The following is a 17,211-nucleotide window of genomic DNA, read 5'->3' on the forward strand; positions in this document are numbered from 1 at the left end:
CCCAGGCGCAGCATCCCGCAGAACCGCGCAGGGCTCCGGTGCACATCGCGGCCCGGCCCTGAGCCGCGGATGGCGGCGGATGCAGTTCCCGAAGGCCGCAGCTCCCCACTCACCTCCCGCTGCCGTTAATGGCCGACCGGAAAAGGAAGGCAGGAAGCCGCGCACGCCGGAAGTGCCGAGAAGGGCGGAAGCGGAAGCGCCTGGCGGCGGCTTCACCGCGCCCGTAGTAAACGTGGCGGCGGCTTAAAGGGCCCGCGCCCCAGCAGGGCTCGGACACCGTGAGCAGGCTGGGGAAGGGGGGAGACACGAGGAAGGGTCGGGGGCCACCACGCACCGTGTCCTGCAGCAGCCGAGGAGCGGGGGCAGCCGCCATAGAGCGTGGCCACAGCGGCTGCACAGTGGCAGCCACCACGCATCCTGCGCTGTCCCCCGAAACATCCCCATGTCCCACCACTAGAGCCGTCACCCCTCAGCTCCACGCAAGTGAATCCACTTGGCAAAGACCTAAAAAGTCCTCACAAAAATATCAAACACCAATTGACGTTTCATCTGCTGATGAAAAAGCAAATTCAAGGATGAACTTGTGAAGAAACAAACAGGTTTGGAATTAAAACATACAGGCAGCAATATCCCAAGTGTAGGAAGGCAAAGGAAATGACCCCCACCAGCAGGGGGTCCAGGGGGAGGGCTCAAGGGTTGGTGGTGGCAGGTGGCTCCATGATGGGGCAGGGAAGAGGACACCTTGAAGAACACCCTCCTGTCATCCAGGGAAATAAGAGGCTCTGCTTCCAGACACTCAGTGAACTGAGGGCTGAAAGCTGTTAGACTGCGCTGCAGTCTTTCAGGTCACAGAAAATCCTCAAGACAACAATCCTTCCTAAAAAATTAACCCATGCAGAGCCCACTAAGCAGCAAGAACAGTTTTAATGCTCCTGCTGATGAAGGGCAGACAGCTGTGTCACCAGAGCCTGCCTTGCAAGAGCCACAAGAATAGAGCCAGGGGAACTGCCAGCCTTTCACTGCAGCTTCCCAACAAACAGCCATGGTTTTGTTTGTGTTCCTGAGAGCACCTCTCCTGCTCTGAGCCAGCATGTGTAACTCAGAGCCACTCTCTGCCACGCTAGCTTCTAACATCACACTGTAGGCTAACACTGGGCTCTGCACATAGGTTTTCCTCAATCTCTGCTTGCAAGACACATGCTATGAAAACTGAATACGAGCTACTGGCCAGGGAGAAGAAACCCCCTGTCCTGTGCAACTCTGCAGCTGTAATAAGCTTTCTATGTGCCAAAACACGTTATCATCTTGACATATTCTACAAGCACATCAGCACATTATAGACAGTTTATTCTAGTGAAGTCTGTTTTTCAGCTTCTATTTTAATGTTCAGCAGCAACAGTGATCAAAGGTGACAGCAGAGTCACACAGCAACTACACCCCCTCAGCTATGTTGGGGTTTCACTATATGACTGTCCTCACGCTGAAGGGACAGCCCTGCACTCCTGCCATGCATCACAGCACAGCTAGAGGTGGCTTATAAAGACTCCACGGGATCTTTTTCACCCTTAAGACCATGTACATCACTGCTGTGTACAAGAAATCTTTCCAGTGGATTAGACTTACCCGACTCCTAATCACTACTACCCTGCTGAGAATCAATTTCAAAGTTCTAAGGAGCTCTCCTTCCTGCAGTAAAAGCTCATTAAAAGAGCCAACATAGCCAATTTTTTTGGTTAACAGCAGCACAGAGATTCCCTATTCAGTATCTTTAATTCTGGAAAAGGGAAAAGGTCTGTGTCCAAAATAAGCCTCTCAAGTCCTCCCATTCCACATCAGGAGTGGGCTTCATACTGGTCTCAGACGTGGTTCCTCCTCCTCCTCATGGTTGGGTGGCTGCTGGGGCATTTCTTCATCTCTTGTCTCTTGCTTGTCTCTCTCTGCTTGAAGCCAGCTCTGAGGAGCTATCATTTTCTTTGGGCCGTAGGGTGGAGGCCCAATTAAGGCTTCAATGTCATCATAATTTATCACTTCTTTCTCCAGGAGGGCATTAGACAGCTAGAAAGAGTAAACAAGATATAATGAGGCACAGGGGTTTGAAAAACAGTCTCTGAACTGATCTGAACTCTCCCTGCCAGCTCAACAAAGATCTTAGTATCTGAACCCTGACTACCACAGCACAGACGGTGGGACCCCAGAGCCTGCAGAAGCCACCTTAGTTCTCCACCTTTCACAAAAGCATATTTGTCCAGGAATACAGAGCATGACTGAAGGCAATAAAACAAGTTCTAGGGAATGATTTCTCAAGTCAGAACTCCAGGAATAACTGAAGACAAGCCCTTCCTGCCACTGTTACTGCACCTATGGACCTGCCTAAGATGCAAAGTAGCAGCGCATGAGACTGTGGTCAGACCCGCTTCCCTCCAATGTACACACAGTGACAACAAAGAGCTGTCTGTTCCTGCAGGCGTGGGCTGAAGGTCATCATAAGTTCCTCTCCAGCAAAGCTGAATGCTCTGGCCCCTCTGCCAGCAGAAGGGCTGCACTTGAGCAGCAGGTGGTTGTCAAACGTGGAACTGCTAAACTCTGCTGACAAGATGTGATACACTGGCCTGGCAACTGAAATGTTCACCCTGTAGATACTTTGGCTTAACTTAAAAGTTTTATTGTGATGAGCCTGTAGCAAACATCTGACTGCTGTTAAATGAAAGCAACAGAAGAGAAGAAGCCTGCAGAGAAGAGACCCCTCTAACAAGGCTTGCCTTCAGAGTTCTCCCTGGGCACTGTCCTGTGGACAGGGCTGAGATATGGCCAACAGCAGGATGCCTAAGCAAGACTGCTCTGGCTACCTTACTACACACAGAAGGTCTGCAGTTGTGTAGCTGAAGGGGTTTTTGCTGTTGTCATTGTTCTTGTTTGTTTAAAAAGAAGATTTAAATAAAATAATTGCTTTATTTGCAAAACATGCAACACTGAGTTGACTGCTGGTTATTTTGGATGTTATGGGCCAGACTTCTGAAGGAAACATCAAGTAGATACACAGGGTGCTGTGACCCAAGTGTGGCTCAGCCCAGAGCAATGGGTACAGAGCTCCTGCTGAGGTGGTGGGGACATGCCAGTGTGACTGGTGAGGGGACTGTCAGGACAGAGGGGAAGAGGCAAAGCTCTACCTCTGCAATAAGGATTCCTTGTTATACCAGGTATCAAGGAGGTGGCAGGTGAAAACTGCTTGGAGTCCCCAGAAAGCACGAACCAACACCAGTCATCCAAGGTGACAGGTCCTATATTCTTTTCATCAAAGCCAGAAACAGCCCACTCGGTTCCTGTGCACCTACAGGACCTGGAAGGATGAGCTGTTCCTGCATTTGCGGGCTTCACAAGAACAGTCAGTCTGCTCTACAGGAAATTACACTGCAAAGAGGCTAGCAGAGAAGTGCAGGTGAGGGGGACAGATTCCAGCAGTGATCACTTCCACAGAGCACTCCTACTCCTCTATCCTGCAAATACCAGCTGGTGTCTGGAGGCAGACTACTTGCTGTTGGAAGAGCACACATTCCTCCCTGCACCTGCTCCTGATCTGGGGCGTCTGCAGTACTTGCTTGTTCACACCATGAGCCCCGGCATTCCCTCTACAAGACTTTGTAGGACCACAGAGACACTGCAACAGCTGAGCTTGCGAGCACAGAAAGTAGCAAGGCAAAGAAGTAACAGGTGAAAAAACCGAAACCACCCTTCCCCTCCCTCCCCTCCAACTTACTATTTGTAGCTTGTCCCTGTTCTCCAGTAAGAGCTTTTCTGTGCGCCTGTAAGCCTGAGCCACCAGGACTTTTGCTTCCTAGAAGACAGTAAAAAGGAAAGAGACATTTGGAGTGCAACAAACACAACGTAGATAACTGAGGGACAGAACCTGCAGACTGAGACAGGCAGAAAGTGGTTCCCATCAACAGAAAATACAGACAAACCATGTGAAAAGCAGACAGAGGAATATTCAGGAGAAGGAACAGTGAACTCCTGCACTAGCACAACTCCCCAGTAGAGTCCCAGATGGTGGGAAACGCAGTGTAATTAAGGAGGCTGTCTGGTAGCAAAAGATGCAGCTCAGCACAAATCCCAGGGAAACAAACTCACTAGAAATTCACTCCCCAATGGCTAACAGAAAAACATGAACTGTTTGGGTGCAAGTTTTTTTTCACCGAGCTGCAGAAGTGAAGAACAAAACCAGGAATGTGTAAACAAGGGTGGCCTTACATGGTCCATCATCTGCTGAAGTCCCTGGCTGAAAGGGCGCCGACCAATTCCAGGTGCACTATCCAGGTCTGGGAAGGAGACCTGCCCAATGCTGGGTACCATTCCATACTGCTTCACCATGGAGTAGGCTATCTTGGTCACTTTCTTCAGATCATCCTGTGCTCCTGGGCAAGAGAGACCAGACACAGTGCCTACCAGCTCTGAACTGAGTGCAAGCGAATCACATCCCCCACAAACACACATTCTGCTAGTCAAGAGACCAGAGGTCCCACAGGAGACCATGGATGTGAACACCCCACCTGCTGATGGACCTTTCTACATGTACTGCAGGACCCATGTGTGACTGAGTGAATCTACTGGAAACTAGCTTATGTGGAGTGCTTACCTGTTGCTGCTACCCCATTTGGATGTAACTAGCTGGAAACATGGCACAGAAAGCTCTAGGCCCTCCCATGAGTGGACGGTCTCCCTAGCCTTAGGCTTTGGAACAAGTTTAAGACAACACAGTGGCAACCATGGCAACAAGAGACATCCATGCTCACAAATTCAGGCCCAAGATCAAATCATGCAGTCTGACATTTCTTCTTGGTGTGGGAAACCTTCCTCTCTTGCTCAACACACCCTTGGACAGAGCAAGCACAAGTTCAGGATGTCTTAGCACAATCTCCAGGGTCTGTGCCAGGTCTGGCTCCTCACCTGTAGTGACTTTGTTAAAGGTGATGGCCTCGGACACTCTCCCTCCCAGTGCCATACACATCCTCTCCATCAGCTGTTCCTTTGTGAAGAGGTACTGCTCTCTTGGAAGGATCTGAGCAAATCCCAGAGCGGCGTTTGTTCGAGGGGCTATGGAAACCTGCAACGCAGAGCAACTCTGTTCAGAGAGCAAAAGAGTTCCCAATTGCAGCAGCAGAAAACGAACAGGAAGAGGTCTGCATTCCCAGTGAAATCTGTGGAAAGCTACGAGGCAGGCTGGCCTACAGAGATACCCCAAGGACTGCAGTAGGTTACCATTCCTGTACTGAAGGCTCTGCCTCATAGCTTCAGACATAAGCTTTCTGCCACTTTCTGCTTAAGAAATGGAAAGGAAATCATCCTCAATAGCAAGCCAGTGAAATCCTGAGATTTAGGAGTTGCTTTGGAGAGTATAAGCCAAAGAATTCACTTCACAGTTCCAGAATCACTGAGACTACCTGAAGAAAGACAGGATGCCTTCAGAAAAGTAAGAGCCCTTTCCCATATGCATTAAAAGAGGGTAATTAACAACAGTTCATCTCATACAATAGATCATTCAGAATTAATTTGCTGCTGGTGAGGAGCCAAGGAGCTGTCTCCCTTGTCGTTTCCACTCCCTATGTCCTCAGTGTCAAGGCTTTTTGAGGAGGAGATGTGCATGGGAAAGAATACACCCTGGGGTGCCAAAGACAGGCCTTTCCCTGCAGAGAAGGTCTTTTTCAACCAAGATTACTCTGTATTAACCCTTTATTTTGCTGCAGTATTCACAGCTCAAAGCTCAAGGAGGCCAGCAGCAGAATTCAACAGAAACACTAGACAACAACCAGCAGATCTCAGAGAGGAGAAGCCCAAAGGACTTATCTTCACACCCAGTGACAGGCTTCTTTACACATGAGCTGGTAGTGTAGTTACCTTCATCACAGCTTCAGTGTGCTCCAGCAGCCAGCCAACCAGTGCATGGCCTGATTCGTGGAACGCCACAACCTTCCTCTCTTCTGGTGACAGGATCTGACTTCTTTTGGCAGTGCCTATAGGAACACAGACAAGAATTTAATGAGATTGCCAGCAATAGGTGCAACCAGCAGGGCATAATCTTGTGCTCCAGCTAGCGCAGTCTGGGGCTAACTACCACCAAAATCACACTGCACTCTTGCATAAGAAGAGGCAGTAAAAAGTGCTTCAGTTACATGCTGTGGAAGAGGTGCTCTCTTCCCCTGCAGCAGAAAGCAACCCAGGCCTAGACTGCTTGAAAATACTGGCAGAAACTTTTTCCCCCTTTCCTCCTTACAACAGACTTAATAATTTGACAATTTAACATCTGATTAGATCACAGCTCTAGAACACAAAGCTCTGCTCTGCTCCCAGCTCTGCCAAAAGCATGTCACAGTGTATCTCTGCCCAGGGACAGATCTGCAACAAGTCACCCTACCATTTGGAAAAACAAAACAAAAAACAAACCAACAAAACCCAAAACAGAGACTAGCTATAGTATCATACTGATTTGGCCGTATGGTCTTTCTGTCCCTTAGGCAGAACATGAGAGAAACAAGATGTTGCATTACATATAAGGTTCTAGTTGAGATTCTTGTGCATGAGCAGTGTTCAAATCAGCAGAAGACCAAAAGTATATATATAAAAAAAATAATCTTTCTCCAGACCCTGGAAACATCTCTGATTACACATGGCATGCTCCGCATGAGCTTATTCCCAGGCTCCTGAGGACTAGCAAATTAAGCCATAACTCTCATTTAATACTTCCTCCAAAAAGGTGATTTTCGAATGCATTTATTTTCCAACCCAGTAATCTGCAACACAGAGTAAGTCCAATAAGGATTAAAACATAAATGCCGAATGGAAGTAAAATTTCTAGCATATAGAAAATATGTTAACTACAGAATACCCTGCGTATCAAGCAGTTATTACACTGCTGCATGTTGAATGCAAAAAGGTACCAGTACTTTAAAGCCAATGTCTCCAACAGTGCCAGGAGCAGCAGGGGGTAGCACAGGCAGACTCAAGAGCAGCATTACACCAAGCTTGCTTCATGTCTCGGAAAACAACATTCTATTAACATTAATTTTTAAACAAAGTTAAGAGCTTTATTAAACAAGGAAACAGCAAAAATAGTGCGGCACATCTTGTAAAATTACTGCTCAGGGACCCTGGAAACCACTGTGCTCCACAAGGCATGATGGTGATGGAAGAGCAGATTAATTTTCCCAGGGAGGTTATTAATGCTCCATCCCTCGAGGTGTTCAAGACCAGGCTGGACAGAGCCTTGGGTGTGCGAGGTGTCCCTGCCCACAGCAGGGGGGTTAGAACTGGATGATCTTAAGGTTCTTTCCAACCCTAACTATTCTATAACTGCAACAGCCTTGATTTTTATCAGTCAGTCCCTTACCATGCCTTCAGCAGTGTGTGTGCATGTGCCTGTATGTCATCTTCTGCAGAAAGATGTGTATATATATATATATATATATACACACTGCATGTATATACATACATATATATACATACAGACACTTAAATTCTGTAATCATTCCTCTTTCAGCCCACCAAGGAAGGAGGGACTGTACTCTTCTCAACAGCACACACAGCATGCTTACAGAGATTATTTCTTCTCCTACGTAAAGTTCATCTTCAGGCATGAAAGTTTTCTATAGGCCTGTACTTACTGCATTTAGGAGACAACTCAGGAAACAACTCTGGTGCATCTCTGCTGCCCTTACACAGAGGACACAAACTCCACCAAGAAACCAGGCTCTTCTACATCTTCTAAAGACAACCCCTGAAAGCCTCTGTGCACTCAGCAGGTTTCCTCCCTCACTCCCAGGAGACCTGACAACTTACTGACTGCTTTCTGTTCCCAAACTAAAAACACAATGGGGACTACCACAGAGAAAAGTTCTTACTCCTCCCTTACAGCAATACAAAGCTTTAAGGCTGAGAAAGCCTCTGGACTTGCAAAGTTTTCTTTTGATTCCACACCATTTATTAAAACCAGAAGCTTATAATGAAAAGCACAGTAATATTTTCGTTCTTTCAAGAAAAGCTTTTACAGCAACTGAAATGCCCTCCGGATTGTGAAACCCAGAAGCATTCCTATTACATGGCAAGGGTACATTCAATTTACAAGCCTGAAGGGTTGTTTGAGGTCTTTTAGACGTAGTGTACAGAAAATAGCCAGGTCCCAATAACATGAAAGAATCCAGTTCTGCAACAAAAAGACTGTAAGGCCTCCTACGCACCACAGAGCCTTGGGGAAGCACGTCAGCTTCTCAGCAGTGAAATTGCTGAAGCCCATGCCCTGCAATGCCCCACCACATTAACCCTCTGTGGCCTTACTTGCTCTTTGTCTCACCTTCCAAGTCTGGGGAACTAAGGCAAGGATGGAGGTCAGAAAGAAAATACAGGTGAACCCCCTAGAAGTTTGGTGCTTTCTCTTCTGCAGACAAGAAATAAAGCACCTCTTTCCCCAGCTTATGAGGACTTCTGTGTTACTAGAGTCATCTCATTGTTGACTCCTGGGAGCTGCTGGATACAGTCTGGGATTTGTGTGTGACCACAGTTACCAAACCAAATCCCTTGGAGTGCTTTGAAGAGGCAAGTGAAACTGTCAGAGTTTTCTCAAAAATCTCTTAAGTGAGGAATTGTTTAGGCGTTTTCTGATAAAGCAAACACTAAGGACTGAATTCCAGGATCAGGAAATAACTGACCCAGTGCAAATATCCTGTTCCACACGCTCTAAACAAAGCACAGAATGCCCGTCTGTTTGCCCAGGCTCACCCCCTGGTAATGACACTGCAGCTTGGAAGCACTCAAGCGTCTGATTATGAAAGCCACAGCTTGGCTATAGGGCTGCTCACACTGAAACTCACCAGATTCAAATCCCTCAGGTGAAGTCAAGTGCTCTGGGAACTCTTTTTCCCTTCCCTATAATATACTACTACAGGGTAATCTCCAGAGGTTCCTCTGCTGGCAATAGCACACTCAACAGGGAAAGGCCGACAGGATGTTCTCAGAGAGAGAACAGTAGTCTACTGTCTTTCAGTTTATTCTGCCAATTCATCAAAGTCTGGGCTTTGAGACCGAACAGAAAAATCTCTGATTTCTTGCTGTTGAGGATGCGTAGCCTATTTGCTATTCATGTTTATGTAGCAGGTGTCCAGAGCAGCAAGAAAAACCCTGGGACACTTCACTCCTTTTCTTCAAAAAACAAACCAAACCCCAACTCTTTTGAAACCAAAAAAGCCATACAGATTGTAATTCCTCTCTTTACTGTTTTACTACTGGCCATCTCCTCTGAGCTACTGGTTGAGGTTGCCTAAAAATTCAGAAGACAAATCCATACGGGGTCTTGTCTGGAGAATTATCTGTGACTGTAAAATCCTAAAACCTTCAGGTCAGCACTACAGGACAAAGCACAGTTAGGACCCATGTGTCTTCCTTGACTACAACCCACTCACTTGAGCCTTCTCTCAAGAAGTATGGCACAGACCAATAAGACTAGAGGGAAATTAAATGCCTGGATCACTTACCTGCAATGACTCTTTCCACAGCATATTCAAAGTTGAAAGTATCGATGGATTTGTGACCTTCTCTAGCAGCATGAAGAGCAGCTTCATTACATATATTTGCTATGTCAGCTCCTATATACAAGAGTTTACAAGAATTACATTGGATTTGTTACATGACAGAGATTGCAGAGGACAGAAGAAGCAAGAACAAATCTGGGGAAGGACCTAAGCAAGTCAACTAGCTTGCACTTTTTTGCTCCCTGGCAGCAAACCTAGCTCACGGTGTTTATGTGGGGTTTGAACAATGCAACTGCTTGGCAATCAAGGCTGCGTTGCCACACAGAGGACAGAGTTCAGTGATCAATAAAGAGGCTAAAGCCAAGGCTGGCTCTCAGTGACAGGGGAGTAGGCAGTCCGGGCTGGCATGGGCTGCTGTTCACGCAGTGACCGCACAACCTCTGTGTGGAAGAGAAAGAACATCTGTTCTGAGTTTGTGTGTGTGGGTGATGGTGGCGGGGGGCTGCTGAAAGAAGTCACGAAGAGGCAGTGCGCTGGGGCCTGTTAGAGGGGAAACCCAGAAAGAATATTCCAGGAACTCCAAATCAACAGGAACTCCGGAGCCCCTTGCACAGCGCTGTTTCAAACTCCCAGGGACCTACCCTGGAAACAGGCTTACTCTGTCTGACTGACAAAGTAATTCTATGTATTCCTCCTATCACTTTCCTGGTAATACATATCAGCTTTGAGACTTTTCCCACTGATTTGCAACATCTCAGCCTCGACAACAGCTTGGATTCGGAGCATGAGCAGTGGTTCCTCCCCTTAGGAACTGAGAACCCAGGCATTATAAAAAAGTATTTTCCTATCCCCACACCCTGCTACTCCCAGAAGTTTCAGCAGATTGGAAATAGCCATGAACAATTGCTCATCAGAGCTCATCAGGGAGCTGGTTAGGTTCCCACTATTTCCATAGCGACAGAGGCGGCTTGAAGAAAAAACCCTTTAGACCCAAATAGTTAAAACTAAGCAACCACGAAGCTCCAGCCTGAACTGCAGAACTAGTGCAGAAGCAGACAGAGCAGCCCCACTGGGACAAAGCATGTCATACCACTGAAGCCTGGAGTCAGTTCCGCAAGGTGCTGTGAGTAGAAGCTGGCATCTTGGATCAGTTTGAGGCCCTTCAGGTGCTGCTCGAAGATCTCTTTTCTCTCCTGTAAAGAGCACAGAATACCTGAGCCCAACCAAGTCTTTTCGACATGACAGCGTCAGTGCTGTCCCTCCGGAGAGAGCAGGGGAGGAACAGACCTCTGGCAGTGGGGACACGGTGACATTGCCACCAGATGGCAGGGCTGTCCTTACAGTGTGGTGGTGCTCCAGGAGCCCTGGTAAACACCCGGCCCAAATACAGAACAGATGTACAGAGGCTTACCGTGAGTCACTGCTTTCTCTCTCTGGCCACTCACCCCTCCTAACTTTCACTCTGATCTGTCTTAACTTTTCTCTTACCATGAAAGCACTTGCAGGAAGGAGCTCTGACTGCCTCTACCTGTTTCCTCACACACTCGAACTGCAAACCCCGTCTACTAGCTCCTTCACCAGAGACCACTTCCCAGACAAAAGTGGGGGTGAGATGACAGCTGGCAAGTAGTCAAGGAGTGACTCATGCAGCTGGTCCAGGAGATCCTGATTAAAACAATGGTCTCAGTTGCCAGGGTTTTTCCCCTTCCTCCTTCAGGGCAGCTGCACAGTTCATGCTTCCGGTGCCAGATTCTATCAGGCATTTAAGGTATTTTAACTGAAAACTCTTGAGGACAGCAGTAAAGCACAGATGGGAGAAGAAGAGCCTGTGCTGGCAAAGCAGACAGATCTTTACTGCAGCTGAGCCTACTCCCAAAACTCTATTACAAATGTCAACACAGCAGACATGGAAGGCTCCTAGGAAATGGATTTAAAGCATTCAGAAGGAACAAGTCACTTAACAGGCTGCTTAAAGGAAAAAGAGGAGCCTTACAAGGATAGTGAGGACAATAAACCTACAGAACAAATGGTGCTCAAGGCACATGACAATTTAAGCTCTCATTCTCACATAAGCCAACTTGCCAACTATGTGGCTCCCAGTTTCCTGGACAGAAGACACAAACATAGTTCTGCATCTGCATGGCAAAGCAAGTCTCATGGAAGAATTCACCAACAAAGCTGGTACCAGAGCAGAGACACTTACAACCAGCAAGTGGTACTTCAGGGAAACAAGCAATTGTATTAAGAGTGTCAAGTCCTTTATCTACAGCACATAAATAAAGGCAAACAGAAGCTTACCAGCTCAACTTTCTCCAAACTCAGCTTTTGACCTACCAATGAATGGATCACCACTGAGGACTGGGAAACCTTAGTCATCAGCATCATGGTAAGGACAGGGCAGTAGACGGAATGTACCTGGAGTGTTGGAAGATCAATGAAGATATGCCTGTCCAGCCTCCCAGGTCTCATCAAAGCATTATCCAAGACATCAGCACGGTTGGTGGAAGCCAGCACTATGACATGATCTGTGGTCCCCATTCCTGTAGAAAAAACAACCAAAAATCAAAAGTGACGGGTTTTCACCATGGCACATGCTGCTTTGCAGGCGTACGAAGGGATGAGGCACAGCAGGATACAGGGAGTATTTCATAAATCTTTATCATAAAAAGACAGAGGGTGTTTACAGCATCCTTTGGGGCAGCTGAGGCTGACAAAGTGTCCTTCTCTCCAGCTGGGAGCACAAGACAGGAAGGAACCTCACAAGTGACACAGGCCAGTCTGGTCATCACAGATATCCTGAAATTCCCTTTTCATTTACTTAGGAAATCATGGCTTAAAACTTTTCCCCCCATTTAATTTTGCCACATTTGAAAATTGCTCCAACTAGAAACCAGAACAGAACCTTTCTATTCTGGTAAGTTAGGAGATGCCTTCTTATCCACAGGCTTATGTCAATTGCTGCTCTTTTAGCTCCAGGTTGTGTAAACAATGATGAAACAGCCTTTCCCTCACAAGCATTTCTGTGCAAAGCCCTTCCAGATTTTGTTTACTTTTAGCCTTCAGTCACAGGCAGCCCACCAGGATCATCAACTCAGGTTAATACAGAAAGAGGACACAGCCCTGCCACCCTGCAAGGAGCATGTTATAGCATGATTTATTCTTTGCCTTCTCACTCATCTTTTATCACTCAAAAGACACCTGGGCATACTGCAGACCACTGCAAAGACCAACCCTGCAGAACTTTAACCACAGACACGTAGACAGATACAAAATACAACCTAATAGTTCTGCAGTGATGATTAGCATACACTAGCTCAAACCACAGTCAGAGAAGGTTTTGTCTCCAGGTCTTAAAGATGAAGGAAACACCAGGATTTAGCAGCTGCATGAGAGCAGCCTGGAGTACAGAGGCATCAAAGGCAGACAGGGCTTCCCGGGGAAGCCAGAGCACTTGCATCTGGAGGAGGGCAGGAAGGGGCAGGCGGCTGTGCTGCTTGGGTGGGGAGCCAGAGATCACACTGAATCACTGAACCACGCTGCTTATTTATGACACTCCACCAGGTGCTCACAGGCCCCTGGGTATGAGTCACCTGCTTACAGCAGATTCAAAAGCCCTGGCACACAGCAGCCTTCCTAGGGAAAGGACACCTTAGTCCCATGCGCTTCCCGGGCTGCCAAGTCACATGCTGCAGAGGCAGCTTTATACACATAAGCTGGGCGGGTTTCAGTTCTCTCCAGCTCCACCGCAAGTGCTGCCAAATGTGTCAGCGTGCAAGAGCTCAGCAGAGAGATTAAGGTTACAGGTAAGTCAGAGGACTGGCTCTGTCAGCTTGTGCTACAGCAAACCTCAGTTCTTCCTCCCTGCAGGATGCTGTCTAAATAAGCTCCTGGAGAGGATAAAGCCAGCCATCCTTCAAGCATGAATTACACTGCACTTTGGAGTGTGATAAATAAGCAGGGAGACTGGCAGGCACTTGGGGGATAGCAAGCTTCATTCACAGGGCAGGATTAGATGGTACAGTACATTATCTGCTTTGCAGCTGGGAAGACTCTCTTAAAATAGGTCTGACTATTAGAACAAATGAAAGAAAAACCCAGATATACTGAGAGCATCCTTCTCACATTATCTTCTGCCCCACTTGCTCTCAAGCCTGTATCCCAGTGGTGTGAAACAGTGTTCCAAGAACTCTAGTACTGCAGCCTCCAAATCATATTACTGTTCCCAATGCAACATCACCTGGCACATCACAGGACTTGGCTTTCACAGGCAAAGATGCAGACTGTTCCTTTGGCTAAAATCCACCACATGGGTCACATCAACAAACGAAAAACAGCTCTGTAAATTCAGCCTAAAGAGAGCCTTTGTATCTACAGTGCCTACAAATGAAGCCACTTGAAGAGAGAAAAAAAAAAGGGTCTACTTGAGCTGGCAAGTGTTCTGCTCACCACTGACACAGAACAAGACTTTGATGGGCATCTCACCTTCAGTTTTACACTGTGTAATTCTCTAGCTATGTTTTCAAAAGCCTTCTGGACATCATCTGTGAACAGTATTACTAAAAGACAGCCACCTTTGTGAGGGAGGCCCTGGAGGGAGAAGTTTGCATACAGCAAGAACAGCAGAGAGGTTTTGTCTCAAGACTTAGGTGAAGAGCTGCTACCAAAAAAACCTCCTGCACTTTCACTTACAAAACACATATCAGCCCAGACTGTCAGGCTTCTCTCAAATGCATTCAGAACAGAGGAGATATTTGGGTCGCATTCCTCTTCCGCTTGTTTGCGGTTTGTGAGGGAAGATTCACTATTCAACCAGGCACCTGTTTTGACAAAGATGTGAATACATGCGTCACTCTGGTTTTTAGAAACAGCTTTTGTACATACAGGCTCCCTCCAGTCCCTCCCCTTCTCCCAGCAGATTCTTGGTGCTTCCAGAACACAACGAAAGCTGTCAGAGTGGAGGAAACCAAGGTCGCTTGTAGGAAGAGCACAATTACTCAAAAATTTGTGTACCAGAATTACCAAGTATCAAATTGCACATTCATTCCATGCAGCTGAGCAGAATGGCTTTTCTCTGGGTGTCCTCATCCTTCCTCCAGCCTGCAGAGCAGGTTCCATAGAGCTCTGACCCTCCTTTTCTTCCTCTGCCTTACCTATGAGTAATCTCAGAAGAACACATTAATTCAACAATCACTACTGATGACTCAGATCTACTTTTGTGCACAGGTTTTTTTTTTTTTTCCAAATTAATAGCTCCCTCGGTTCTACAGTACTGCTTTTCAGAACTTCAACCATCAATTTCAGCTAAACACAGCCAAAACAGAGCTCTCAACATTCCATTTCAGGGCTTCCTCTTTACAAGCACACGCCATGCCTCTGCTTGCGCTTGGATAGTGCCCCTAAAAAACCTTGTTCAGTATTACCTTGAAAACTGTTTTGCCATGATGCACATAGCACTTCACCCTTCATTCAGGCAGCACACTCTGTTAGGTAACATCGCAGCAACATGTGCTAAGATCACTGCTGATGAGTACAAACCAACAGTAAGTCCATGTTTCTTGTACCAGCCTGCCAGTCCTTGCCAGCTGTCTCCCATTTGACACTGTAAACTCCTTGGGCTGTTTTTTTAGTGTGTTTGATAAAGCACTTAGCAAAATGAGGGACTTAGTATCTGTATGAAACACGAATAAATAATGAGACAATATAAATTTTAAAATAAACCAGGCATCACAGAGCAAACAGGGGACTATTAAAGTAGGTATCAAGGATAACATTTACCTTCTAAAATCACTTTCCCATAGTGCTGTACCCTAATTTCTGAATTGAGACTCACCAAGAAAACACACTACAAACCATGCCCAATTTTTACAGACTAGAGGAAATCAGACACTTTATTTTTAGTACAGAGACGTGGATTGTACTGACTACAGATTCCTGAACAGACACATGGGCTTCCATTTAATTCAGTGTTAAGCTGCTGCCAGCTCACCCTACAACTGTCAGGAGAAAAGAAAAACCCACCACGCCAGGATTGCTGTTCAGTGTGTTACTAACTGGACTTTTCTGTTGAGAACATCCACTGTACAGATACAGCTGTAAACAGTTATATTCACTCCAAGCATATCTGCATGCTTGGCCAAGTTGCCTAAGATCGTGCAAGTGCAAAGTTCCAGGCAAGTGCACATACGTATTTAAGGTGATTCCTGGTACTTATGCAGCATTGTGTGTTTCAAGCACATTCCTCTGATAACCAGACTTCTGTCTGGCTGTTTAGGATCTACTTAAAGCTGATTCCTCCTTCAAAAACTTCTTGGCACCTGTGCTGAAGCAGAGAGAGGCCTGAAGAGTCTCTCTACAGCAGGACCGCTCTACCCTGTCTGTACCATGCTGTGCTCCTGCTTACAATTTCTCCTCCTTCTGCAGCAAGGGCAGAGATCCAGAATTACAGATCATCTTGTGTACAGTATGGAGGAACATCTACCATTTCCTGAAAGCATTTTACAAGTCCCATCTTCTCTCCTTGAAAAGGGAGGGTTGACTCCTGAGCACTCTCCAGAAGGCAGCCTTGCTGCTGAACTGCGGGACATGCTCTTCAGTAGGGCACACCCCCATTATACTGCAAATGCTCAGTGAAAAAGCAAGCAGTTTCAACTTCTTTAACAAAGTCTGGAGAATGTGGGATGCTTTTAGTGCAGAAGAACCTTTGATTTTTCATATAAAGGGTGTGATGACACAACAAGTGTCACAGTTACAGCCAAGGGAAAAGGTGGCTCTGTTCCACCAAACAGCAGACTGACAAAAAACACTCCCTTATGGGCAGGTAGGTAGTTGTTTCTGGCCCTGCTCTGCAATAATAAGATTTAGCAACAGAAACACTGCAAGTTGGGTCAGTGCTGCAGGCTCTGACAGAGTTATGACTAAGAACAGCAAAAGGATCACTCCTTTTGGCACTCATGTGAAAGTATCTGAGAAAACGGCTGATTCCAGTGCAGCCAGAAGCCATACAGAACTGTGGCATCAAACCAGGATTTGTTTGCAAAGCTTCTCTCTCCCAGTTTAGATTAGGGATCCTGTAGTCAGGCAGACCGCATGAGAATAAGTCAAAGGATGTGAGAATTGTGTATTACATTGCTTATGGCCCTCTGGGACAACTGAACTTTAAACCCTAACAGGCTTTAAACCACTACCTGTCTTAGATGGAATACATCAAGTATCTAACAACATTTAATGGGCAGCTGGACCTAAATGTTACTCTACAGACAGCAGTGCCCTTGCTGCCAATTAATTTTCTTTTGTTTCCCAAGTACTCTAAGTAATTCTTCAAGGTGAAGCCATTTACTGCAGTAAGAGTCTTTGGGGTTGCTGCCCTCTGCCAGCCATATCTTGCACGCACATTTGCTGTTGATATTATATGCGACTGTTGGTGCAAATTCACTCTGCCCGTGACACTACACTCTGTTCTGACTCAGAGTCTTCAGCACAGTCACAAAAACAGTTGGCTCCTGGGTTTTAAAATCTAGTGTATTTAACCCCACACCCTTAAAACCCTATATAAATGTCTAGATTTCAAGAGGGTTATCTCCGTAACTTAGCCACAGCACATACTCAAGAGATCTGTCCTGAGGCAAATTAATTTTGTAGTAACCATCAGCTCTGGAGTAGTCCTGCCTAAGGGACAGATGAAGAGAGATATGCTACAGTG

The 17,211-nt window shown here is 46.5% G+C and overlaps 1 protein-coding gene across 1 annotated transcript in view; it reads right to left on the minus strand.

Moving 5' to 3' along the window:
* Positions 1-1,751: 1,751 nt before the first annotated feature.
* The window catches only part of SPG7 (SPG7 matrix AAA peptidase subunit, paraplegin), a 30,328-nt gene continuing 14,868 nt past the window's right edge, over positions 1,752-17,211 (minus strand). The window contains exons 10-17 of the mRNA XM_057401980.1: positions 11,928-12,052; positions 10,603-10,705; positions 9,516-9,626; positions 5,890-6,005; positions 4,942-5,098; positions 4,246-4,409; positions 3,755-3,832; positions 1,752-2,055 (exon numbers count right to left, since the gene is read on the minus strand). Coding sequence (XP_057257963.1) covers positions 1,846-2,055; positions 3,755-3,832; positions 4,246-4,409; positions 4,942-5,098; positions 5,890-6,005; positions 9,516-9,626; positions 10,603-10,705; positions 11,928-12,052 — 1,064 coding nt within the window. The 3' untranslated portion in view covers positions 1,752-1,845. The remainder of the gene's footprint in view (positions 2,056-3,754; positions 3,833-4,245; positions 4,410-4,941; positions 5,099-5,889; positions 6,006-9,515; positions 9,627-10,602; positions 10,706-11,927; positions 12,053-17,211) is intronic.

This window comes from Pezoporus wallicus, unplaced genomic scaffold (genome assembly GCF_028554395.1).
Source record: "Pezoporus wallicus isolate ANWC-B61680 ecotype Strahan unplaced genomic scaffold, APGP_CSIRO_Pwel_v1 contig_10187, whole genome shotgun sequence".
NCBI classification, from domain to species: Eukaryota; Metazoa; Chordata; class Aves; order Psittaciformes; family Psittacidae; genus Pezoporus; species Pezoporus wallicus.